The sequence below is a fragment of the Pan troglodytes genome, chromosome 22, assembly GCF_028858775.2.
Source record: "Pan troglodytes isolate AG18354 chromosome 22, NHGRI_mPanTro3-v2.0_pri, whole genome shotgun sequence".
Lineage (NCBI taxonomy): Eukaryota > Metazoa > Chordata > Mammalia > Primates > Hominidae > Pan > Pan troglodytes.
The window spans coordinates 10,567,154-10,594,405 of record NC_072420.2 but is presented as its reverse complement, the minus strand read 5'-3'; the positions used below and the strand labels follow the sequence as shown (position 1 = coordinate 10,594,405).

The following is a 27,252-nucleotide window of genomic DNA, read 5'->3' as shown; positions in this document are numbered from 1 at the left end:
AGTGATTAACCAGTGACAGCAGACAGTAGTGACCAAGAGAGATGGAGAGAACGATGGTGTAAGACAGTATATAAGGACAGTAAGCCACTGTATTTGTGGAACCACTGCATGTCAAAACTCCTTAACACTCTAACAAGGCATTTTTGGTCTTTTAAGATTAAGGACAGTCCTTACATAAGGGACTCAGTTTCAAACTAAAGTGCATCAAAAAGCAAACTATACTTCACAAACAACTTTAAAGAGGTAGCCACAAACCCAGTTGTTTTAGATTAGCCTTCTAAATGAAGTCAGCACATGGATCCATGTGTGAGTGTCATGGATGTCAGTGATTATGTAACTGTAACTGAAAGAAAAAGGCACAGCTCTGCAGACACCCAAGAGAAGCTGGCATGTTTAATGTGGATGTAGAAGGGATAATGTCCATGGCAACTGATTGGCACACAACTGTCAGCAGCCTCAATGCAGGCTAAGACTGGGTTAAGCCCCAGGAGATGCAGAGAACAACTGAGGAAGCTGTGGTCTAAGGGCATAGTACAGAAGGTAGCTTGGACTGTGCTATGTTTCTGAGAGCCTTTTAAGTTGGGTGGTGGAGTAAAGGAGAGTGGAGGCAGGCTGTTCTACTTCCAATCCATGGATAAATCTCATTTTCTCAATGTAATACAGAGGCTGTTCTTCTACGATTGGCAAACACTATTTGTTCTTATCATGGAAACAGCATACTGCTATCAAGAAATAGGGAAAAGACAGTAAAAAAAAATGTGTGGAAAGAATATGGAATACCATGCAGCCATAAAAAATGATGAGTTCATGTCCTTTGTAGGGACATGGATGAAGCTGGAAACCATCATTCTCAGCAAACTATCGCAAGGACAAAAAACCAAACGCCGCATGTTCTCACTCATAGGTGGGAATTGCACAATGAGAACACTTGGACACAGGAAGGGGAACATCACACACCAGGGCCTGCTGTATGGTGTGGGGAGGGGGGAGGGATAGCATTAGGAGATATATCTAATGGAAATGACGAGTTAGTGGGTGCAGCAAACCAACATGGCACATGTATACATATGCAACAAACCTGCACATTGTGCACATGTACCCTAGAACTTTAAGTATAATTTAAAAAGTGTGGAAAGAATAATATGGGTTTCTAACTGAATGCTTGCTTTTGAAGAGCCCAAAAACAAACAAACAAAAAATTCTAAGAGCAGCAAACATCTACGTCTGTTATATTACTGAATTACTCTTTTTTTAAATCCTTATTTCATAGGAGAGATATTTACAATTTTGAATTACAACGTTTGAAAAACGTTGAAAATAACCTGAAAGGGGAAAGTTGACCTAAGCCATTTTATTGTCTTAAAAAACCCCAAACTTTTGTATAATAGTAATCCCTGAACTGAGTATTTTTGAAGGTTTTTCAGATAATCTGATGTGCGAGGTTAGTTTGTTTTACTATTCAGTTGTTTGGAATAGTAGAGCATTATATGACACTCTTACTGGAGGCTTAATGGTATTAACAGATTAAAAGCTTTCACATTGTTTGGATTTTACATCTATAAATAAAACAAGTTGTTATCATTTTGTAATATTTAGCTTATATACATTTTTTGTGAGAGTTTTGTGGGACTTGGAAAGTGTATGGACTAGCATCAGACACAAATTATTTTTCCATCTTTCTCACTTGGAGTTTCAGATAGCAGCATTTTAATCATCTCTTCCATTAAACCAAGATTACACAAAAGCGTTTGAGGACACTGAGGACTGGCACTTCTAATTTTGCTTCAGAAACCAGTACTCAAAATGTCTGGTTTGGAGGTCAGTTACACTGCTGTCTTTGTATAATCAGCCATTAGAAAATATTTTGGGGACATTTCTCAGAAGTCTCATCCCCATATTTTTGTTCTTAACACATCTCACCACAAACTCTACTACACCTATGGTTTGCAAACTTTGGGAAATGTCAGTATATGCCATTATCATGCTTATTAGTACTATTATTTGTTAAAAGCACTTTGAAGGCAATTTATGTGACTTATATATAGTTAGTATTTTAATCTGGACATTCTCCAGTTATATGCAAAGATTAAAACTCGGCAGCTTCATTTTATAGAATTGGCATCTTTTATATGGCTATGAGGACTGCTTGGTGTCTATAAATTATTATGTATATTTGTTGGACTGAAATCAAACTTAAAATCTTCCACATTTCAAGTGTTTTTATTCTGAGCAGTACGTACAAAAAATAATGCCATAGTTGTGTCTAATTCTGTATAGTTCAGCACTCTCCACAGGCTGTCAATCTCTGATTTGATCTACTTTTACCAGATTTAACAGATCCTTGAATTTACTTTACTGTCTATGCTTCCTTTTTGCTCACATTGGGAATCAGACTAAACATGCATCTACTTCATTGAGGAACTCCAGATTGAGACATGCTAGGATTGACTCCATGGTTAGGGAAGATGGATGAAATGGAAACAAAACATGAAACATGTGCTTGGCATCTAATAGCAGTTGCTGAGGGTCATTCTGCTCTTGTAGTTGTGCCTGGATCATTTGTATAAAGGCCACTGTTACCTGTTCTTCAAATTCATTCAGGGGAGGCTAAAGGTTTAAAATTTTGACAATCTGCTGGGTGCTGAGAGAGGCACACAGGGAGCAGATGGCCTCTTTATCCTCCTGGGTTTTCTTCTTTAATTGCAGGAGCTGGGCTGCTTGGATCAGAGGTTCCATGGTCTGAACTACTCCACTCTGGTGAAGGTTTCTTCCCCAAAGCCACTCCTCAAGCTGACTTATATTGTACCTGAGTTGCATGCCTGTGCTCCAAGAGCAGACGTCCTTCCGCAGGAGCAGGTCATTAAGAGTCACTGCGCTGATCATGTAGAAGAGCTGTTTGAATACCTGCAGGATGATCTCAGGGTCCAAGCCCTGGTCACACATGACTGTATGAAAGGCATTCATCTAGCAGATGATAGCTTCCAGGCGGTATGAGTTATCCTCATCTGCCATGCTGGAGGAGTGCTTCTGGGAGCAGTGGGCTTCACACCAGATAGACCGTGAATGCTCTCATTTTCCAACATGGTAGAAACTATCATCGGCTGTAACACACCCTCGGCAATTTTAAAGAGCTGCTGGTAGATCTGAATGGAAAGGTCTCTCAGTACCTGACGGTATTCGGTGAGGTCAAAGTTCTTAAGGCAGTGTTCGTTGTGCTTTGCAGTATTCTGAGTCATGAAGCCCTCATGCCCGCTGTACCGCTTCAGACAGTGAAGAAGGTGGCAGGTGTTGGATAACAGGAATGACGTCATCTCAAAGTCATCACTGTGCTTCTTCAGGACTTTCTTAGTGCCGTTGGTGGTGGAGGTCATCAGGGAGTGCACTTTGAGATCATCGTTGGTTTGGTCCGCGAGCCGGATGCACATGTAGGGGATGTAGGCAGGGATACAGGGCACTGTGTCCAACAGCATCTGGGGCTTCAAGTCTGTCACCAGGTTGAGGATGAGGAGGGCCTCGCCCTCTTTGTGGCACTCCAACATGCCCTGGAAATCCTTTTCTTTCCACTGAACTGTGACCTGCCTGTTGAACTCATGGCGCTTCCTCTCACTCTGGGCCAACGCCTGGGCAGCTTCTTCATGTAAATCTTCAGTTGCTTTTAGAGCTTCCTCTCATTCTTTTCCTCTTACTTTATTTTTCACCACAGAACTTCCTATCAACTAGTATGTTGAATATTTTGCTTATTAACTTTGTTTATTGTCTTCTCCCTCGATTAGAATATTAGCTACTTGAGTACAAGGATTTGAGCCTGTTATGTTCACTGCTGAATTTTAGGCTCCTGGAAGATACCCAGCATTCAATAGAGACCACACAATAAATATATGTCAAACAAATGAGTCTGTAAGTTCATCAATTTATTTGCCCATATGCTTTAACTTTTGCCCATATACATCCAATAACTCTTGTTATATGAAATCAACTGTACTATTTGCTTCATGTAATAGTTTAAAAATACATATGTGTGTATATAAATATATACAGAGATCATAGACCTAACTCTGTCTATATATGTGTGTATGTGATATGTATAAATATATACACACATATATGACTGACATATATATATAAATATATACACACACATATATATGACTGACATATATATAAATATATACACACACATAGATATCACTGATATATATATCTATCTTGTGTAAGTGGAATCAGGCAGCATTCAAACATACTTTCAATTAGTAATGACTATAGTTTAAATAAGAGAAAGTTTAAAGATTCTGATAGTTTAAATAAGAGAAAGCAAACATCACTACTACTAGTATTTGGGGAAAAAGATTACAAATAGAGATATCATGATAAAAGTGTACAATATTTTTTATGTTTGTGCACTTAGATCCATGTTCAAACTTTGGCTCACCTATACATGTATAGCACATTGGAATATGTGCTACAGTATGCCATTTATAAAGACTGAAAATAATAGTTTATAAACATTATTATTTATTTAGCAAACTCATAAGCTTGGTTTCAAAAATACCTGAATTACATAGCATAATCCCAGTGCTGGAGAACAGAACAGTAGCTGCCAAGGGTTAGGGTTGGTTGGAAGATGTGATTAGTGAGGGATAACATGAAAACATGTACTTTCTTTGTGGTGATAGAGCAGTTCTGCATCCAGATTGTGGTAATGGTTACATAAATCCACACTTCATAGATCTATACACACACATCACACATACATTCAAACACATCTGTACATGTAAAATCCTTAGAAATATGAATAGGGTCTGAACCTGAGTTAATGGTATGGAAACAATGTCAATTTCCTGATTTTGGCAATGTACTAGGTTAAGTTATGTATAATCATTGGGGAAAGTTGCCTGAAAATAGCATAGTCATTCATTTTACTTCTTTTTTTAACTTCTTATGAGTCAAATTATTTTAAAACAAAAGGTATTAAGCAAAGACAAAAATTTGAAAGTTCAAAAATCAAAGCCCATATGAATTTGGACATATGATTTGATTTCTTTTGTAGACCTTGATTTCTTCACCTGTAAAAATGGAATAATAGTATGATTCCTATCTCATTATTGTCATGCTTAAATCATACCACTTATGTAGGTGCCTGTATATATATATATACACACACACACACATATCTATATATATGACTGAGTTTGACTGACTTAGGTCTATGATTTAAGATGTGGAAATTGGAATTTACCAGAACATTTGTGAATTGATTTGTTCTTATGCTTCACCAACTGTCATGGTAAAGGAAACCTTAGCCCCAGCTCATAGTATGAAAACACGTAAATGCTTCTATGTGCCCTAAATTTCTTTTGGTTAAGCTTTATCCTTTTTTTTTTGTTTATGACACAGAAATATGATCACAAAGCACATGTGTACCACAATACAAATTTCATGTATTTTGTCTCTGTGTTATGTTTTCTTTCCATTTATGTCTTTTCAAGCTAACAATTCCTAATCTCCTAATACAGTGGGCCTTTCAAGAACTTACTTCTTTACATAGTCATGTTCTTTTAACTAGGATCTCACAGATAAAGTTATCAAAGCATGGAAAAGGATGAAGAAACTTGACTCCTTCCCCTCTCCATCCCCCACTAAATTCAATTCATCCCAACCTTGCATTTGTTTTGTTCTCCTGGAAAAGAAAATATAGTCATCACCCTCAATAAATATACAATCTAGTTAGAGAGATATGACCTCAGAGTAGGATTTCTTAGTTTTCATTTTGATTATCTTCCTTTAGATATTTGTAAAGACAAAAATGCTGTATGCTTATGGACTGCAAGCAGTATGAGTGGAAAACAAAAGTAATAAATGTTACTTCTGACTTTATTATAATGTTAGGATTGTTAATAGTTAACAATTACTTACTGAAGGAAGATTTAAATTGAATATTTCTAAATGGGAAAAATTTAAAAAGCAGGTGAGTCCATAAATTTTAGGACCCAGAATCTACTGAGCTAAAAACTCAATGAGAGTTAATTCTCTGTTGGTGTTGTAGCAATTCTTGAGGTTATTTCTGAAGACTCACATGAGAGCTAAACAATAAAAGAGGACTGAGACCACTTCAAGGGATGGAGAACACCTTCCTTTCTTGTTCAGATGATGCTCTGAGACATCGCTGTTTATTTTGACTGCCTCTTTTTAAACAAACTTCCACTTAGGAACTTAAAAACCACCTGTAAACCAACAGCCACAAAAAAGTGGGGGAACTCAGCGTTTAAGCATTATTGTTCACCAGACACAGTACTGGGCACTTACATAAATGATATGGTTTAAGCATGACAATAATGAGACAGAAATTCTACTATCATTCCATTTTTACAGGTGAAGAAATCAAGGTCTACAAAATAAATCAAATAATATGTTCAAATTCATAAGGGCTTTGATTTTAGAAATTTTAGATTTTTTGTCTTTGTTTAATACCAATTATTTTTAAATAATTTGACTCACAAGAAGTTAAAAAATAGTAAAAAGAATGACCGTCTTATTTTCAGCCAACTTTCCCCAGTAATTATATCTAACTTAACCTAGTACTTTGCCAACATCAGGAAATTGACATTGTTTCCATACCATTAACTCAGGTTCAGACCCTATTCATATTTCTAAGGATTTTACATGTACTCTTGTGTAGGTGTGTGTGAGTGTATGTGTGATGTGTGTGTATAGATCTATGAAGTGTGGATTTATGTAACCATCACCATAATCTGGATGCAGAACTGCTCTATCACCACAAAGAAAGTACATGTTTTCATGTTATCCCTCACTAATGACATCTTCCAACCAACCCTAACCTTTGGCAACCACTGATCTGTTCTCCAGCACTAGGATTATGCTTTGTAAATCAGGTATTTTTGAAGCCAAAGCTCATGAGGTTGCTAAATAAATAATAATGTTTTATAAAATGTTATTTTCAGTCTTTATAAATGGCATACTGTAGCACATATTCAAATGTGCTATACATGTATAGGTGGCAAAGTCTGAACACGGCTCTAAGTGCACAAATGTAAAAAATATTGTACACTTTTATCACAATATCCCTATTTGTAATATTTTCCCCCAAAAGCTGGTAGTAGTGATATTTGCTTTCTCTTATTTAAATTATCCGAATTATAGTCATTACTAATTGAAAGTATGTTTTAATACTGCCTGATTCCACTTACGTAAGATATCTAAAATAGTTAAACTCCTAGAAATAGAGTACAATACTGGTTGCCAGGGTCTGGAAGGAGGGGAAATGGGGGTTGCTGTTCAATGGGTATAAAATTCAGTTATAACAGATGAATAAGTTCTAGAGATCTGCTGTCAACAGAGCACCTATAGTTAACAAGATTGTATTGCACAGTTAAAAATGTATTAAGAGGATATATCTCATGTTAAACATACTTACTTCATTAACAGAAAAAAATGGAATATTTTACACATAAAATTACATATATGCCTGAATTTCACATTTCGTTTCATAAATTGTACTGGTGCTAAAAAGGTATTTTTCTATTAAAAAACATCTAACTGAAAGAAAAGTTACAAATGAGTGATCATTCATAAATAAAATATAATCCTAGGGACCGCTGTTTTTCCATTTTGAATACCCTCCACAATTAGTCTTAATAATTATGTTGGCTGAATGAAAAATAATGATTTCTCAAGAGGCAATAGAAAATAGAGAATAAGTCCATTCTTGAGAAAATTTATAATTAGTGAAAGTAATTTTTTCATCCTCTTTTCTTATTTAAATCTCAAGTACTCTCTGCCACTCTGTGCTCTTCTTTCTGGGGTAAAATATGCCAGCTATCCACAGTCAGGGCATTCTCTAACCATTCCTCCTTAGAGATGTCTACAGACTTTTACTCAGCTAGACTGTCTTGTTGCCTGTCTTCATATCAACTTCGCAAGACGTGTAGACCATTCTCTTAGGCCCCTGCATGGCAGTGCATAATATATTCCATGCTAATTATCTAATGAGGTTCACTAAATTAATATTTTATTATACCACATAAAATACTCTTAGATCTAACAGTATAAAAATTTCCAATTATGGGCCGGGCGCGGTGGGTCACGCCTGTAATCCCAGCACTTTGGGAGGCCGAGATGGGCGGATCACGAGGTCAGGAGATCGAGGCCATCCTGGGTAACATGGTGAAACCCCGTCTCAACCAAACATACAAAAAATTAGCCAGGTGCGGTGGCGGGCTCCTGTAGTCTCAGCTACTCACAAGGCTGAGGCAGGAGAATGGCGTGAACCCAGGAGAGGGAGCTTGCGGTGCGCCCAGATTGCGCCACTGCACTCCAACCTGGGCGACAGAGGGAAACTCTGTCTCAAAAAAAAAAAAAAAAAGAAGAAGAAGAAGAAAATTCCAATTACATCACTCCTTTGAATTACATCCTAAGACTAATTTAAAGAGGGTATCACAAAAATAGAAATGATAGCGACAGAAAATGGTCCCAATTTTCACTGCACTGTTGCTAAGACCACCTTGCCACTCATCATTATAGAATGCCTTTCAGGTAACATAATAAGAGCCATTTTTAAAATGGAACCTTACTATACCCATGTATGACAGGCAGAGGGACTCTATTATTATTCATAGTTTACAGATGAAGCAGTTAGATTTGCCCCAGGTCACTGGCTTATTAAACGACAGGCTAAGACAGAACCAAGTTTTATTCTCAAATAAGACCATAAAGAAGAGGATTGATCCAAATGAATTACAAAATTTTCTTACAGCTCCAGTAACAATAATAGATAAGCTAATGATTTCTTTAATAAAAATCTGATATGACAAGTAGAATGTGACAGAATCAACATGATCAAATAATCAGATTTGGGTAGTAGTTTGGTAGCTAAATGTTGGATACTCTTGGACATAAAGATGACAGTATTTATGACGATAAAGATGACCATTCCACAGTTTGAGAATTTCTACAGAGAGAGAGATGAAGAAAATTTCTGAAGTTATTGAAACTGTGTGAAGATGAATTATTTGGTTGATGAACTGCTATCATTCTAAATGGACTTCACTTTCTGAAAAAATAATGCATAAGGATGAAATATGTATTGAATAAAAATTATATTTTGTTTTTCCATTTTTTACCTAATAAAAAATCAGAAAAACAGATTTTTTTTAAAAAAAGAAAAGATGACTATAATAGACAATGGAGACTAGTAGAGGCAGTAGGGAAGGCAGCCAGGGTTGAAAAACTACAGGGTACTAAGCTTCGTATCTGCATGATGAGATCAGTCATACCCCAAACCTCAGCATGGCACAATATACCCGGTTAACAAACCTGCCTAGACATTTGTGTAAAATGAGATGATTGCAGGGTAGTTTTAAAAGTCATTCCCCTTATGAAAATATGGAATGTTGTGCACATTATTTCATAGACTTTGTGCTTAGTTAAAGGTCTTAACCAAAAATTCTAAATGATTTCTCCTATTAATAAATAAATATCAATAACATCATTTTAATGGGCTCTATGAAGACCTTATTGAGTGATTGTATCATAATTCAACAAGTGCCCTATTGTTGAACACTTAGACTCTTTCTGATTATTTCCCTTTACAAAAAATGCTATATTATAAATTGTTGTATGTATTTTTAAGTTATGAAATTGTTAGGGCAAAAGGTGAATAAATGTAAGGTCTTTGATAAATACTGTCAGAATTCTCTCCATAGAGGATACGATAAAGCATCTTTTCATTTAAAGGAGCAAGAATAACTGCTAATACTTCTGAGACTTCCAGTACTTTTTTGGTTTTAAGTTTTGTTGTTGTTTACTTGGTTTTTTGGAGGTTTTCTGTTTTGTTTTATAAGTAGGTTTCAGTATTGCTAAGTGTTCAGTCATGGTGGATATTCAAAGAATAATTTCTCTCTTTGGGATTATTCCTCTAACACTATGAGCAAGTATCACTGTGTTCTTTCTCTAAAGGAAAATATAAAGCATAGACAAATTAAATGCTGCTCAGATTCTAAAACTATGAAAATATAACAATGGAGAAACAAATAGCAAGTCTGTAGCTACTCAATGACTTTAGCATTGAGTGGATCCTAAAATGCCTATTTTGCACAGAATGAAAAAGATACAGCAGGTTCCTTTGGAAGATCAAAGTGAGAAAATTGACTACAGCTTTAACAGCCTTAAAATAAATACCTAATGTAAATGACAAGTTAATGGGTGCAGCAAACCAACACAGCACATGTATACATATGTAACAAACCTGCACGTTGTGCACATGTACCCTAGAACTTAAAGTATAATAAAAATAAATAAATACATAAATAAAATAAAATGAATAAAAAATAAATACAAACATATTAATCATAAGTAAATGAAACATCTGATAATCTCATTATGTCTGGTAGTAATGTCACCTCTGAGTATTTAAATATTCATCTACATATTTCTTTGCTAAATTTCCTTTTATTTCTCCTTTATATTAAACTTTTTTTTAGAGAGCACAACTCCAAAGCATCTTTTATTAATATAGAAAGGTCATATTTAGCAAAAGACACAAGGTAGGGAAGTGTCAGGCCTGAGGCCTGAGCTGTGCTGAGGGACAAGGAGGCTCCGGACAAGTGCTGGGAAGGGCTGAGTGGTGGGGGCCACAGAAAGTTCCAGTGGGCAACACTGTCGGCAGGTCATGGGTGGGACTCACGGGGACCTCGTTGCTAACTCTTGTTGCGTTGGCGGGGTGGGGTGGGGAGGGGGGTCCTTAGTGCTGCCACCTAGAGTGAGAACCGCCCCTTGGTTCCTGGAGGGCACCCATCAAGGGACACAGGACAGGAAGCCCAGGATGGTTAGTTCAACTAGGGATGAAGGCCAGGGAGAAGGAGGTGCTCCGGAGTCCAGACACAGAGGCCTAGGAGCTTCCTGTTAAGTGTGGGCGTTCCGCTCTGTCTCTACCAGGCACTCTGACTAGGGATGGATGATACCTCTCTTCAGTCGCTCCGTGGCGCTCTTGCTGCCAGCATAGGTGGGCCGGATCACTTTGCCCATCTCCCCTGTGACCAACAGCAGTTCCGTGTAGGTGCTCTGGGAGCCCTGGGCACCAGGTGGTTTCATGGCCTGCACACAACCGATGGTAGGCGGTCCAAAGTCTTTAAACAGCAGTCTGAAAGGGGCAGTGGCACCCGGCCCTGAGTCCGACGGCGACGGGACGCTTTCTGTAGGGACCGGAGTGCCTGGCCCAGGGGTGCTGGAGCCGGGGGTGCTGCTGGGGGCAGGGGTGGTAGGTTTGTAGGACATCCCCAACTCCTGGGCGCTGGGGAAGCCAGCAGGCTGCTCTTCGGGGGTTGGCTGCGGGGCCGCTCAGCAGCGATCTGATTGGCAAGCGGGCTGCACGCCCCCTGGTAAATCTATATTAAACTTTTTAACTGCAATTTGTATTAATCTAAATACAGTTCAAATATTCTCCATGAAAATTTCACATTTGAGTTGAGACATCCTAAAATGTAAAATACACAATGGATTTCAAAGATTTCATATGAAAAAAGAATGCAAACTATCTCTAATAATTTTTATATTGATTACATATTGACCCAATTTTTGGATATATATTGGGTTAAATAAAATATACAATTTAAAAAAATTATGCTACATTTTTGTTAAAAAATTTAAATAAACTATATATGAAATTATTTCTTGGGATAGAAAAGGGGACATGATTAAATATTTACTTAAACTTTTTTCAAAAACATATCTTTAAAACACATTTTCAAACACAACAAAAGTATTTTAATTTTGAATAGGTAAAATAAACTTACTCCTGCTGAAATTCAATCATGGCATGATTTCCTTTGTATGCATTTGAGGACTCTGTTTATAACCCAGATAAAAACATAAAACTTTTGAAACTCTTCTAAGAATGTCTAACACAAATTACCTGTATAGGTATCACGGCACAGACGATGCTGAGGCCGGACTGACTGAAGAAGAACAGGCTGAAGATGCTGTACTCACACAGCAGCTGGCCCCCAGGTTACCCGCCCTTCATGTACATGGCGATGGTCACCTGGCTCACCAGCAAAGTGAACAACAGGTCGGTGGCAGTCAGCCGCGTAACTGTGTAGAAGGTGGTCTCCTTCTGCTCCTTGCGTGACTTGCACAGCACCACGATGGCCACCAGGTTGCCCACCACCCCGAAAATGGACGGTCCCAGGCTGTCCAGCAGATTGGGCTCCAGGCCAAGGACACATTGGCCTGGGAAGGGGTTAACATGACAGTGGCTGGTGGTACGCAGCCCTGGAGTGCGGAGTCTGGAGATGGCAGAAGAGAGACAAAGCCACCATGAGTGAAATGACCACCTGCAGGGCATTAGACCCGCGCCCAGGAAACGGGATGCTAACATGACAAGGGAGGAACTGAATCCCACTCTCTGGATTGCAACCACTTACCAACGGCAGCCACCCAAATCTCTAGGCTCCCTCTGCTCCTGCCAGCAGCACACCCTTGCTGATCTTAATATTTATAAACTGAGCCTCCCATTCTTCTTCCTCCCCCCAGCCTATCTCACTCCACTGACAAGACCTATCTCCAGGGAAAGGTAGCGCCCTAGTATTATTCCCGACAGATTCTGAGTTAATAAAACGCACATTGAAACCCTGGAAGACAATTTGGAAAGCGCTCTCTTTCCTCCTTGGCTCCCCTGGCAGCGCCCCATCTCCACACCCTTTGCCCGATGGCCCACATCCCATGTCACATGTAGCGGCCCTAGTGGTGGGGCCTAAGACAATGAAACCTAAGACTAATTGGTGTACCTGAGGAAGAAGTGAATTCTAAAAGCTAGGAAAACATATTTGGGGGAATAATCAAGGAAAACATCTGTGGCCTTGTGAGAGACCTAGACATTCAAATAAAAGAAGCACAAATAACACCTGGGAAATTCATCACAAAAAGATCTTAGCCTAGGCACATTGTTATTGGGTTATCCAAAGTTAAGACAAAAGAAAGAATCTTAAGAGCTGTGAGACAGAAGCACTAGGTAACCTATAAAGGAAAACCTATCAAACTAACAGCAGATTTTGCAGCAGAAACCTTAAAAGCTAGATGGGATTGGGACCCTTTCTTCAGCCTCCTTAAACAAAACAATTATCAGCCAAGAATTCTGTATCCAGCAAAACTAAACATCATATATGAAAGAAAGATACAGTCATTTTCAGACAAACAAATGCTGACAGAATTTGCCATTACCAAACCAGCACTGTAAGAACTGCTAAAAGGAGCTCTAAATCATGAAACAAACCATGGAAACACATCAAAACAGAACTTCATTAAAGCATAAATCACACAAGACCTATAAAACAAAAATACAAGTTAAAAAGCAAAAACGAAAAACAAAAACAAAGTACAGAGGCAACAGAGAGCATGATGAAAGAAATGGTACCTCACTTTTTAATACTAATGTTGGTTGTAAATGGCTTCAATGCTCCACTTACAAGATACAGAACCACAGAATGGATAATAACTCACCAACTAACCATCTGCTGCCTTCAGGAGACTCACCTAACACATAATGACCTACATAAACTTAAGGAAAGTGGCAGAAAAAGGCATTTCATGAAAATGGACACCAAAAGCGAGCAGCGGTAGCTATTCTCATATGAGACAAAACAAACTTTAAAGCAACAGTAGCTAAAAGAGACAAAGACAGACAGTATATAATGGTAAAGGTCTCATTCAACAGAAAAACATGACAATCCTAAACATACATGAACCTAACACTGGAGCTCCCAAATTTATAAACAATCACTAGTAAACATAAGAAATAAGATAGACAGCAACACAATAATAGTGGGGGACTTCATTACTCCACTGACAGCACCTGTCGGTCATCAAGACAGAAAGTCAACAAAGAAACACTGGATTTAAACTATACTTTGGAACAAATAGACTTAACAGATATATAAGAACATTTCATCCAACAACCACAGAATACACATTCTATTCAACAGCACATGGAATTTTCTCCAAGATAGACCATATGATAGGCCATAAAACGAGTCTCAATAAATTTAAGAAAATTGAAATTGTATCACGCACTCTCTCAGATCACAGTGGAATAAAACTGAAAATCAACTCCAAAAGGAATCTTCAAAACCATGCAAATACATGGAAATTAAATAACCTGCTCCTGAATGAGCACTGGGTAAAAAACAAAATCAAGATGGAAATGGAAAAAATTTCTTTGAACTGGATGACACAACCTATCAAGACCTCTGGGATACAGGAAAGGCAGTGCTAAGAGGAAAGTTTGTAGCCCTAAACACCTATGTCAAAAAGTATGAAAGAGCACAAACAGACAATCTAAGTTCACATCTCAGGGAACTGGAGAAGCAGGAACAAGCCAAACCCAATCCCAGCAACAAAGGAAATAACCAAGATTAGAGCAGAACTAAATGAAATTGACACAGCAACAACAACAACAACAAATACAAAACATGAATAAAACAAAAAGTTGGTTATTTGAAAAGATAAACAAAATCAATAGACCATTATAAGATTAACCAAGAAAAGAAGAGAGGAAATCCAAATAACCTCACTAAGAAATGAAACAGGGGTTATTACAACTGACACCACTGAAATATTAAAGATTATTCAAGGGTACTATGAACACCTTTTGACACATAAACTAGAAAACCCAGAAGAGTTGCATAAATTCCTGGAAAAATACAACCCTCCTAGCTTAAATCAGGAAGAAGTAGATACCCCAAGCAGACCAATAAAGCAAGCAGCAAGATTGAAATGGTAATTTTAAAATTACCAACAAAAAAAGCCGAGGACCAGACAGATTCACAGCAGAATTCTACCAGACATTCAAAGAATATTTTATTTCATTCAAAGAAGAAATGATACCAATCCTTTCACACTATTCCACAAGACAGAGAAAGAAGAAACACTCCCTGATTCATTCTATGAAGCCAGCATCACCCTAATACCAAAACCATGAAAGGACATAACCAAAAAAGAAAACTACAGACCAATATCCATGATGAACACAGATGCCAAAATCCTTAACAAAATACTATCTAACTGAATCCAACAATATATCAAAGAGATAATCCACCATGATCAAGTGGGTTTCATACCAGTGACACAGGAATGGTTTAACATATGCAAGTCAATAAATGTGATACACCAAATAAACAGAATTAAAAAAAAAACTCACATGATTTTATCAACAGATGCAGAAAAAGCATTCAACAAAATCTAGCATTGCTTTATGATTAAAGCTCTCAGCAAAATAGGCATACAAGGGACATACCTTAATGTAATAAAAGCCATCTATGACAGACCCACAGCCAACATAATACTGAATGGGGAAAAGGTGAAAGCATTCCCTTTGAGAACTGGAACAAGACGAAGAGCCTACTCTCACCACTCCTCTTCAACATAGTACTGGAAGTCCTAGCCAGAGCAATCAGACAAAAGAAGGAAATAGAGGAAATCCAAATCGTAAAGAGGAAGTCAAACTGTTACTGGTTGCTGACGATATGCTCTTTCATCTTGAAAACCCTACGGACTCCTCTAGAAAGCTCCTAGAACTGACAAAAGAATTCAGCAAAGTTTCCAGATACGAGATTAATGTACACAAATAGGTAGCTCTTCTATACATCAACAGCTACCAAGCTGAGAATCACATCAAGAACTCAACCCCTTTTACAATAGCTGCAAAAAAACAAACAAAAAAAACAAACAAACAAAACTTAGGAATATACCTAGAAAAGTAATCAAAAGACCTCTACAGTGAAAATTACAAAACACTGCTGAAAGAAATCATAGATGGAGCCAAGCACGTTGGCGCATGCCTATAATCCCAGCTACTCGGGAAACTGAGGCAGGAGAATCGCTTGAACCCGGGAGGCAGAAGTTGTAGTGAGCCGAGATCACACCATTGCACTCCCACCTCAGCGACAAGAGCGAAACTACCTCTGGAAAAAAAAAAAAAAAAACAAGAAAGAAAAGAAATCATAGATGACACAAACAAATGGAAACACATCCCCATGCTCATGGATGGGTAGAACCAATATTGTGAAAATTACCATTCTGTTAAAGGCAATCTACAAATTCAATGCAATCCCCATATGAATACCACCATCATCCCTCACAGAATTACAAAAACAATTCTAAAATTAATATGGAACCAAAAGAGTGCCATGTAGCCAAACCAAGGCTAAGCAAAAAGAACAAACCTGGAGGCATCACACTACTTGATTTCAAACTGTACAATAAGGCCATAGTTACCAAAACAGCATGGTACTGGTTTAAAAATAGGCACATAGACCAGTGGAACAGAAGAGAGAACCCAGAAATTAACCCAAATACTTACAGCCAACTGATCTTCGACAAAGCAAACAAAAACATAAAGTGGGGAAAGGACACCCTTTTCAACACATGACGTTGGGATAATTGGCGAGCCACATGTAGGGTAATAAAACTGGATTCTCATCTCTCACCTTATACAAAAATCTACTCAAGATCGATTAAGAACTTAAACCTAATTCCTGAACTGTAAAAATTCTAGAAGATAACACTGGATAAACCCTTCTAGACATTGGCATACGCAAGGATTTCATGACCAAGAACCCAAATGCAAATGCAATAAAAACAAAGATAAATAGCAGGGACTTAAATCAACTAAAGAGCTTTTGCATGGCAAAGGGAACAGTCAGCAGAGTAAATAGACAAATCGCAGAGTGGGACCCCTGACCCTGACCCTGACCCCTGACCCCTAACCCTGACCCCTAACTCCTGACCCAAACCCTAACCACTATCCCCAACCCTAACCCCAACCCTCACCCTAACCCAACTCTAAACCTTAATCCCTAACCCCTAACATCTCTTAAACCCTAACTCTAAACGTTGACTCCTAACCCCTAACTCTGACCCCAATCCCTATCTCCAACCCCTAACCCTAAACTTAACCCCTAACCCCTAACCCTAACACCAACCTTAACCCTAGGTTCGTTACTACGTTTGTATTGACTATGTCAATGTTGATTATTATGATCGCTGTCTTTGGACTGCACAGCAGCGAGGGGATTGCGGATCTTATATTAATATTTTTGTATTGAGGCAGTGCATTAGCATTACAGGTGCTTGTTACATGAGCAATGGGGGTGTCATACTTTGGGTGTCATGTCTGCATTAGGAATGCCGCATTTGTCTTCCGAGGCTGCAGTGTGGATCTCGCACTGCGGCCGCCTCGCCTTGGCTGGGGAGAACCTCGGTGGGCAGGATTCAGAGGGGCTTTTGGTTTCCCGTTTTCCACACTGAACCCTTCTAACTGGCCTCTGACACTGATTATTCAGGGCTGCAAACAGGAAGGATTTTATTCACCATTGATGCGGCCCCGAGTTGTCCCAAAGCGAGGCAGCGCCCCCAAGGTCTGTGCTGAGGATAACGCTGCTCTGCCTTCGCGGTGTCCCCCGGGTGTGTGCTGAGCAGAACGCAGCTCCGCCCTCGCGGTGCCCCCGGCCTGCCCGCCCGGGTCTGTGCTGAGGAGAACACTGCTCCGCCTTCGCTGTATCTCCGAAGTCTGTGCAGAGGAGAACTCAGCTCCGCCCTCGCGATGCTCTCCCGGTCTGCGCTGACGAGAAGGCAGCTCTGCCCTCGCAAAGGCAGAGCGCCCTTCGCAAAGGGAGAGAGGCGCAGAGCGCCAGCGCAGGCGCGGAGGGGGCGCAGGGCGCCGGCGCAGGCGCGGAGAGGCGCAGAGCAGGGCAGGTGGCACCAACAGCGGGTCCCTCAGGCCTCAAGCGCATGCATTCCAGTGGCCACCCAGACCATGCTCCGCCGACTGGGCGCCCAAGCTGCAGTCGCCCTCCGTGTGCAGGCAGCAGCTGCCTGGCAACCCCCGAGCTCACTCGCGCTGCCAGCATCGCAGAACCATGGCCAGGTGTCCCAGTGGCTGCGGCCAAGCCAAGCATTCTGGCCGGCAGCGGCGGCTGCACAGGAGCGAGAACTGAGAAACCGCCGCTCAACCCCACACGGGGTGACTGCCGAGTGCCCATACCAACGGCCCCGATCTCCCTCAGGTGGAGGGCTGGGCGGGAGGCACAGCCTGGGGGCCCTCAGGCTGGGCGCGCTGGCGATCCCGAGGCCGACCAGGCCATGCACCTCCAGCCCGCCTGGGCAACCAAGCTGCAGCCACCTTCTGTGTGCAGGCAGCAACCTCCAGGCAACTCCCGAGTCCGCCCTCACTTCCCACATCTCGGAACGAGGGCCAAGCCAGGCGGTCTGCCCGGCAGTAGCTGCACGGGGGCGGGAACCGGCCCTCAGCCCTATCCCCCTTGGCTGCAGAGGGCCCTTGGCTAGAGGTGTCGAGCTCTGACAGAGGAGGAGCCGGGCGGGGGCAGGGTCTGGCGGGCTCTCAGGCCAGGGGCACTCGCGATCCAGAGGCCGCCCAGGCCATGCTCCACCACCTGGGCGCCCAGCTACAGGCGCCAGGCAACTCCCAAGCTGGCTGGCGCGCCCAGCCTCGCAGACCTGGGCCTGGATGTCGCCGTGGCTGCGGCCAAGCCAGGCGGTCTGCCCGGCGGCGGCTGCACCGGGGCAGGAACCGACCCTCAGCCCCATCCCTGGTGGCTGCGGACGGCCCCTGGAGCGGCCCCGACGTCTCTTCGGAGGAGAAGAGGGGCGGGAGTCACGGACAGGCAGGCCCTCAGGCGAGAAGGGATGCGCGCCTGCGATTCCGGGACGTACCGCGCCAGCCCAGGAGAACCCGGAAGCCCGCAGCGCCTGTTTCTCTGTGTGATTCTGTGAGGAACCACCAAATTGTTTTCCACGGCAAGTGCATCATTTTCTATTCCTAGCAGCCAGTTCATGAGGGCTCCAATTTCTCCACCTCCTTAGCAACACTGATTTTCTGTGTCGTTGTTATGAAAGCCTTACTAGTGGATGCAAAGTGGCATCTCATTTGGGTTTTGTCTTGCATTTTATTAATGAATAACGGTGTTTAGCATCTTTTCTTGTCCGTCTTAGACATTTGTGTATCTTCTTCGGAGAAATGTCTATTCAAGTCCTTTGCCTATTTTTTAATTGGGATGTTAGAAATTCTGATGTTGAGTTGTGGGATATTAAGCTTTTATCAGATACGCACTTTGATTTTATCAGATACATATTTTCTCACATACTATGGGTTGTCTTTTAACTCCCTTGATAGTATCCTTTGATGCATAAAGGTTTTTTATTTTGATTAAATCTAATTTACGTGTATTTTCTTTTGTTATCTGTGCTTTTCTGTCATATTTCAAAATACATTTAAAACTCAAAGGTCATAAAGGTTTACCTTGTGTTTTCTTCTAAGAGTTACATACTTTAGTCCTTACATTTAAGTCTTTTATTAATTTAGAATTAATTTTTGTGTATACTGCAGGGTAGGGGTCTAACTTCTCTCTTGTGCACTGACATCCAGCTGTTGGAGAGACTGTTCTTTCCTCCCTTGACTAGACTTGGACAGCTTGTTGAACAGTCATTGACCATATATGTGAGCACTAATTTGTAGGATCTCAAATCTGTTCTATTGTATTGGTCTAAAAGTCTATTAGTCTTATGCCAGTACCACACTCTCTTGATTACTGTAGATTTGTAGTAGGCTGTGAAACTGAAAAATGTGAGTTTTCTAATATTCTTTTTCAAGACTGTTTTGTCTGTCAGATCCTTTGAATTTTTGTATGAATTGTAGAATGAGTTTCTTTCTTTCTGCAGAAATGCCTTTGGGATTTTGATGGTATTGCATTGAATCTGTAGATTACTTTAGATGGTATTGTCATCTTAACAATATTGTCTTACAACCCGTGAACACAGACTGTCTTTCCAGTTATTTCCACTCTCTTTCGTTTTTTTCAGCAAAGTTTTGGGTATACCACCATGGTTAGATTTATGCCTGAATAACTTATTCTTTGATGCTATTATAAATGGAATTTTTAAAATGTTTTCATAGTTCTTTACAACTATATAGAAATATAGCTCATTTGCCTATGTTTGTTTTGCATCCTGCCTCTTTTATTAGTTATAATCAGTTTTGTGTTTTATTTGGAGCTTTATACACATAAGATCATGTGTAGATATAATTTTACTTCTGTTTTTTAGTTCTAATTTAGATGCCTTTTGTTTCTTTGTCTTGCCTAATTGCTCTGGCTAAAATTGCCAGTGGTACGTTGAATACAAGTGGCAAATGCACCGTGCTTGTCTTGTTCTAGATGTTAGGAAAACAGCTTTCAGTGTTTCATCATTGATCATGATATTAACTGTTGGGTTTTTGTACATCCTATTGTCATGTTGCAGAAAATCCCTTCTATGCCTAGTTTATTGAATATTTTTATTATAGAAGGGTGTTATATTTCATCAATGTTTTCTCTGCATCAATTGAAATAATCATGTGCTTATTCATTTTACTGTTAGAGTATATTACACTGATTGATTTTTTATATGTTGAGCCACCCTTGCATTTTGGGGATAAATCTCACAGGGTGATAGTTTACAATCCTTTGATTATACAGTATTGCTGCTAGTATTTTGCTAGTATTGCTAGTATTTTGCTGAGATTTTTGCTTATATATTCATAAGGGATATTGTGCTGTAGTTCTCTTTTTTGTGCTCTCTTTGGCTTTGGTATAAGGATAATGCTGTTATCAAAAGATGAATGAACAAGTATTCCTTCTTCATGTATTATGTCGGAAGAGTTTGAGAAGAAATGGTATTAATTCTTCTTTAAATGTTAGGTTGACTCACCAGTTAATGCAGCTATTTGGTCATAAATGTTTCTTTGTTAATCACTTTCGATTACCAATTCAATATCCTAGGTTATAGGTCTATTCAGATTTTCTTTCTTCTTGAGCCACTTTGGTAGTTTGTGTCTTTCTAGTGATTCGTCCATTTCATCCAGGGCAGCTAATTTGTTGTTAGACAGTTGTTCACAGTATACTCCTGTAATCCTTTTGTATTTCTGTAAAGTTGGTAGTAATGGCTCTGCTTTCATTTATTATTTTAATAATTAGTCTTCCATCTTTTGCTCAGTCAATATAGTGAAAGGCTTGATCTTTCAAATAATCTATGTTTATTCATTCTACTGCTCTCCAAACTTCTATTTTATTGATTTATGCTCTAATTATGCTCTCTATTATTTCTTTCATACTGCTAGCTTTGGATTTAGTCTTCTTTTGTCTTCTTCCACTGCCTTTAGGTATAGAGTGAGGATGTTGATTTGAGATTTTTCTTAAATGTAGTTGTTTATATCCATACATTTTCCTTTGAACTCTACTTTCACTGCATTCAATAAGTTTTGGTATGTTTTGTTTTTATTTTAATTTATCTCAAGATATTTTATAATTTTGCTTGTGATTTATTTTTTCACTCACTGGTAGTTGAAGACTGTATTGTTTAATTTCCACATTTTCGTGAATTTTCCAGTTTTCACTTATTTATCTGTTGTTTCTTCCATTGTGGTTGTAAATTATATTTTGTATGATTTCAAACTTTTATAAATGATTAGGACATATTTTGTGGATGAAGATATGGCCCATCCTAGAGAACTTCCATATACACTTGAAAGGAATGTATATTCTGCTGTTGTTGAATGGACTGTGCTGTATATGCATATTAGCTCTCAGTGGCTTATACTGTTGTTTAACTCTTGTATTTCTCATGAAGCTTCTGTCTGGTTTTTCTATCCATTAATTAAAATGAGGTATTGAAGTGTCCAACTGTGACTATAGAACTGTGGGTTTATCCTTTCAATCCTGTTAATTATTTCAGCTTCACTGAGGTGTAATAGAGAAATAAAAATTGTACATGTGATGCGTTTATATGTACATTCTGAAATGATTACCAAAACGAAGTCAATGAACATGTTAATTACCTCACAGAATAGTTACCTTTTTGTGTGCATGTGTGGGATAAGAAAACTTAACTCTATCCCCTGTGACTGCAAAGTGGACATTCCACCTGCTCCAGGCTCCAGCAGAGGAAGACTGGGGCAGGTGGCACCACCAGGGAGGCCCTCAGGCCTGGCGCGCACGCATTCCAGAGGCCACCCAGACCACGTTCCGCCGCCTGGGCGCACAAGCTGCAGTCGCTCTCCGTGTGCAGGCAGCAGCTGCCTGGCAACCCCTGAGCCCGCTTGTGCTCCCAGTCTCGCAGAACCAGGGCCAGGTGTCCCTGTGGCTGTGGCCAAGCCAGGCATTCTGCCCGGCGGTGGCGGCTGCACAGGGGCGAGAACTGAGAACCTGCCGCTCAACCCCACACGGGGTGACTGCCGAGTGCCCATGACAGCGGCCCCGATCTCTCTCAGGTGGAGGAGTGGGTGGGAGGCATGGCCTGGGGGCCCTCAGGCTGGGCGCGCTGGCGATCCCGAGGCCGACCAGGCCATGCACCTCCAGCCCGCCTGGGCTCCCAAGCTGCAGCCGCCTTCTGTGTGCAGGCAGCAGCCTCCAGGCAACTCCTGAGCGTGCCCGCTCTCCTCACATCTCCGAAGCAGGGCCAGATGTCCCTGTGGCTGCGGCCAAGCCAGACGGTCTGCCCTGCAGCAGCTGCACGGGGGCGGGAAGCGGCCGTCAGCCCCATCCCCAGTGGCTGCAGAGGGCCCCTGGCTAGAGGTCTGGAGCTCTGGCAGAGGAGGAGCCGGGTGGGGGCAGGGTCTGGCTTGACCATTTGGAATTACAATACACTTCACTCATCAACCACAGAACATACACTGGAGTATCATCTGCGTGCAGATGAGTATACTGCTCAAAGCGATTTACAGATTCAATGCTTTTCCTATCAAACTACTAATGTCATTTTGCACAAAATAGAAAACATCTAAAATTTATATGGAACCTAAAAGAAGTCTGAATAGCCAAGTCAAAGCAATACTAAGGCTAGAGACATAGGCTAGAGACATCATAGTACATGACTTCAAACTATACTAGAAGACTATAGTAATCAAAACAACATGGTACTGGTAGAAAAACAGACACATAGACCAATGGAACAGACTAGAGTACTAGAAACTAAGGCCACATGCCTGCAACCATCACATCTTTAACAAAGTTGACAAAAGTAAGCAATGGGAAAAATACTTTTTATTTAATAAATAATGCGGGGATAACTGGCTAGTCATATGCAGAAAAATAAAACTAGACCCCCATATTTCACCAAATACAAAAATTAGCTCAAGATGGATTAAAGAGTTAAATGAAAAATCTCAAGCTATAAAACGCCTAGAAAAAACCTAGGAAATACTTTTCTTGATAACGGCCTTGGCAAATAATTTATGGCTAAGTCCTCAAAAGCAATTGCAACTAAAACAAAAAATGACAAGTGGGATTTAATTAAACTGAAAAACTTTTGCACAACAAGAGAAACTATCAAGGTAGTAAAGAGATAACCCACAGAATGAAAGAAAATATTCACAAACTACGCATCTAACAGAGGTCTATTATGCAGAACCTATAAGGAACTTAAACAAATCAACAAGCAAGCAGCAAGTAACTCCATTAAAAAGTGGGCAACAGGACATGAACGGACATTTTTCAAAAGAAGACATACACACAAGCACCCAACAAACATATGTAAAAGTGCTCATCGTCATTATTTATTAGAGAAATGCAAATCAAAACCGAAATGAAATACCATTTCACACCGTTCAGAATGGCTTTTTTTGAAAAGTCAAAAGAAAAACACATATCGGTGAAGATTTAGAGAATAGAGAACACTTATACACTTTCTGAAGGAATGTAAATTAGTTCAGCCACTGTGGAAAGCAGGTTGGGGATTTCTTAAAGAACTGAGAGTTGATCTACCATTCAATCCAGTAACCCCATTACTGGGTATATACCCGAAAGAAAATAAATATCCTATCAAAAAGACACATGTAGCCATATTTTTATCACAGCAGTATTCACAATCACAAAGACATAGGCTTAATCCAGACATCCATCAGTGGTGGTCTGGATAAAGACTCATGGAATACTATACAGCCAGAAAAAAACTCAAAATTATGCCATTTGAAGCAACATGGATGCATTGTTTCCAGCAAACTAATGCAAAAGCAAAAAACAAAATACTGCATGTTCTCTTTCATAAGTGGGAGCTAAATGCTGGGTACACATGGTCATAATACAGAGGGGTGGGAGGGGCCGGGACGGTGGCTCACGCCTATAATCCCAACACTTTGGGAGGCCAAGGTGAGCGGATCACCCGAGGTCAGGAGTTTGAGACCAGCCTGGCCAACGTGGTGAAACCCCGCCTCTAATGAAAACACAAAAATTAACTGGGCATGGTGGCTGGCGCCTGTAATCCCAGCTACTCGGGGATCTGAGGCGGAGAGTCGCTTGAACCCGGGGGGGCGGAGGTTGTAGTGAGCCAATATCGCGCCACATCACTCCAGCCTGGGCAATGAGCAAAACTCTGTCTCAAAAACAAACAAACAAACAAAAAACAAAGAGGGAGGGGGGAGGGAATACAGATTGATTAAAACTACCGATTTGTTAGTGTCCTCTCTACCTTGGTAATGAATTCATTCATTTAATTCATAAGTCATTCATTCAATTCATAATTCAGTTCCCCCTGAGAAAAAAATATTCACTTGTCATTAAAATCTCTCTGTATCTTACTGATTTCAGATAGAAGTTAAATTTCACCTTAATAATAGAAATAAAAGAACTAGTTAAACTGACAAAAACTAATAAACGTTTGTTCAAATTTACTGAGAGAGTCATGGGTACTCATATAATAGTAACATTCTACCAGTTTTAAGTAAAATAAATAAGGAAACAATCTTAACTCCATCGCCTACCGGAAGGGACGTGACCCCGCTCCCAGGTGAGTGGGACCCTGCGCTCTGGGCGGGTTGCGCCGCGGTCTCTGGCACCTCTTGTTGGCAGCGTCGCTTTTGCAGGCACAGGGCAGGCATTGGGGGGCGGGCAGCAGGCCAGGCCCAGGCGAATCCTTTGCCAGGGGCTGGGCAGGTGTGGAGAGGGGCGGAGCGGTGCTGCCCTGGGCGAGGGAGCCTCCCGCTCTGGACGGTTCGCCGCCCCTGCCCCAGGAAGGCGCTGCAGGATCTGGGTGGGGAAGGGGAGGGACAAGGGAACACAGGCCAGGCCAGGTGGCCCCTGAGACCTGGATGATGCAGGAGGGGCTGTGGGAGACCAGAGAGGACCCGAAGCAGAAACCGGGAACTGATATCTGTGGCTGAATATTTGTCCTCTTGCTGAAGTTTGAAAGTCAGTTATTTCATTAAAGTTTAATTTTATTATAAAAATAACAACTATTAAAAATTCCCTGTAGTCACTGGAGTGATAAATTTTGGTGCAGTTTCAGCATAACACTCTAATTATTCTAATTGCGGCCATGTTTCAAAATATATGCCATATATTTTTATGGCATCCACCCCTGTGTCCCTGTGTCCCCCATCCGCCTCTGTGTCCCTGCTGGCTCAGGAAACGAGCTTCTTCCTCCTTCCGCAGACTCGAATCAGGCCATCCTCCCTCCTGCGCCTGAGGCTGTCATGGGGACAGCCTGCCCTTGAATAGCCGGAGAACGCCCGGCCTGTGCCCTGTGCTTGGCCTGGTGTCCTGGCTTGTGCCCCTCAGAGCCCCGCACAAAGCAGTGTGACAGGTGTGGAAGGACCCAGCACCAGGCAGCGGTGAGCGGATGGATGCTCCAGGGATGTGGGGCTGCTGGCAGTCAAGAACCCATTGCCAAATTCCATGGCATAATTTTGGATATTTTTCCCTTATATTTTTGTGTAAGGCTTTCAGACTTACACATTTTGAGTTTTTTTTAAAAAATAGTATAAACTACAATTCTGACTACTGTATTTTACATGTTGATAGCAAATCTTCATACCGTTTTTGTGTTAAAGGGGGCTATTCCCTCTCCATAGTTTGGCCTTTGCACCCTTGTTGAAGATCATTTTGACCATATATACAAGGTTTTGTGGAGAGAGGGGTCTCTATTATTTTCTATGTCTACACGTCTTGATTTAATACATTTCTTTTTAGATTTTCTCCTTTTTACTTTTTGAGACAGGTTCTTTGTCATCCAGGCTGGGGTGCACTGGTGCGACCATGGCTCACTGCAGCCTTGCTCTCCCAGGCTTAAAAAATCCTCTCACCTCAGCCTCTGGAATAGCTGAGACTACAGGTTCATGTCACATTGCCAGGTTAATTTTAATTTTAATTTTTTTTTTAGCGATAGATGTTCTCACTAGGATGTCCAGTGTGGTTTGAACTCCTGGGTTCAAGCAATCCTCCTACCTCAGCCTCACAAAGTGCTGAGGTTACACGTGTAAGCCATAGAACCTGGCCTCAAAATACCACATTTGAAAAGAGTTTAACAGCACTGCAATTAGTTTTTGATTTAAAAATTGTGAGGGCTCCACAATTGACATTATTTTACAAGTTTAATTGGCTATTTTCCATCTTGAGATTTCATATGTTTTAGAATTTTGTATTTCTGCAAGTAAATATTGTTATGATTTATATAGCTATTGCATTTAATCTGTTGTTGATTTCATTAGTATAGACTTAAGAATATTGTTTTCTAATTTATGAATATGGGATATCTTTTCAATTGTCTAATCTATAAATATAGAATATCTGCCCCATTGTTTGTGACTTTTCTTCAGCAACATCTTGTAACTTCTAGTATACTAGTCTTACATCTCTTTGCTTGTTTATTCCAAAGTATATTCTTCTTAATGCTATTTTCAATGGAATTTTAAAAACTTGGATTGTACCGTGTAATGAAGAGAAATACACTTAATTTTGTATTCTGCAATTTTGCTAAATGCAACTATTACTCTAACAGGTATTGTTTTCAGCGTATAGGATTTTTTTGTATATAACATCATATCATGTAATTTTACTTCTTCCTTTAGAATGTGGATCTTTTCTTTTTTTCACTGCCTAGTTGTTTTGCCAGGACTTTCACTGCTATTTTTGAATAGATGTGGCAACAGTGAATATCTTGCCTTATTATTAATCTTAGAGGATAAACTTTCCACACTTCAGAATTCTGTATAATATTAGTGATGATGGTTTTGTTGTTGTTGTTGTTGTTGTTGTTGTTGTTTTTCTGAGATAGGATCTTGCTCTGTCAACCAGGCTGGAGTGCAGTGGCATGATCTGGGCTCACTGCAACCTCCACCTCCCGAGTTCAAGCTATTCTCATGCCTCAGCCTCCCTGGTAGCTGGGACTACAGGCACACACCACAACGTCAAGCTAATG

At 40.5% G+C, this 27,252-nt stretch overlaps 1 protein-coding gene and 2 pseudogenes across 1 annotated transcript; 1 reads left to right on the top strand and 2 right to left on the bottom strand.

Moving 5' to 3' along the window:
- Positions 1–2,388: 2,388 nt before the first annotated feature.
- LOC129138347 (unconventional myosin-Vb-like) lies at positions 2,389–9,888 on the bottom strand (annotated as a pseudogene).
- Positions 9,889–10,336: 448 nt separating this feature from the next.
- Positions 10,337–11,341, bottom strand: LOC107972979 (cyclin-dependent kinase 2-associated protein 2-like). The gene has a single exon (XM_054675153.1). The coding sequence runs from the start codon at positions 11,287–11,289 to the stop codon at positions 10,960–10,962; it is 330 nt and encodes a 109-aa protein (XP_054531128.1). The 5' UTR covers positions 11,290–11,341; the 3' UTR covers positions 10,337–10,959.
- Positions 11,342–18,138: 6,797 nt separating this feature from the next.
- On the top strand, positions 18,139–19,006 carry LOC129138316 (uncharacterized; annotated as a pseudogene).
- Positions 19,007–27,252: the final 8,246 nt, after the last annotated feature.

What these genes read in the sequence shown, in the direction of transcription:
- LOC107972979 (XM_054675153.1), bottom strand. Translation starts at nt 11,289, where the DNA reads ATGTCCTACAAACCTACCACCCCTGCCCCCAGCAGCACCCCCGGCTCC.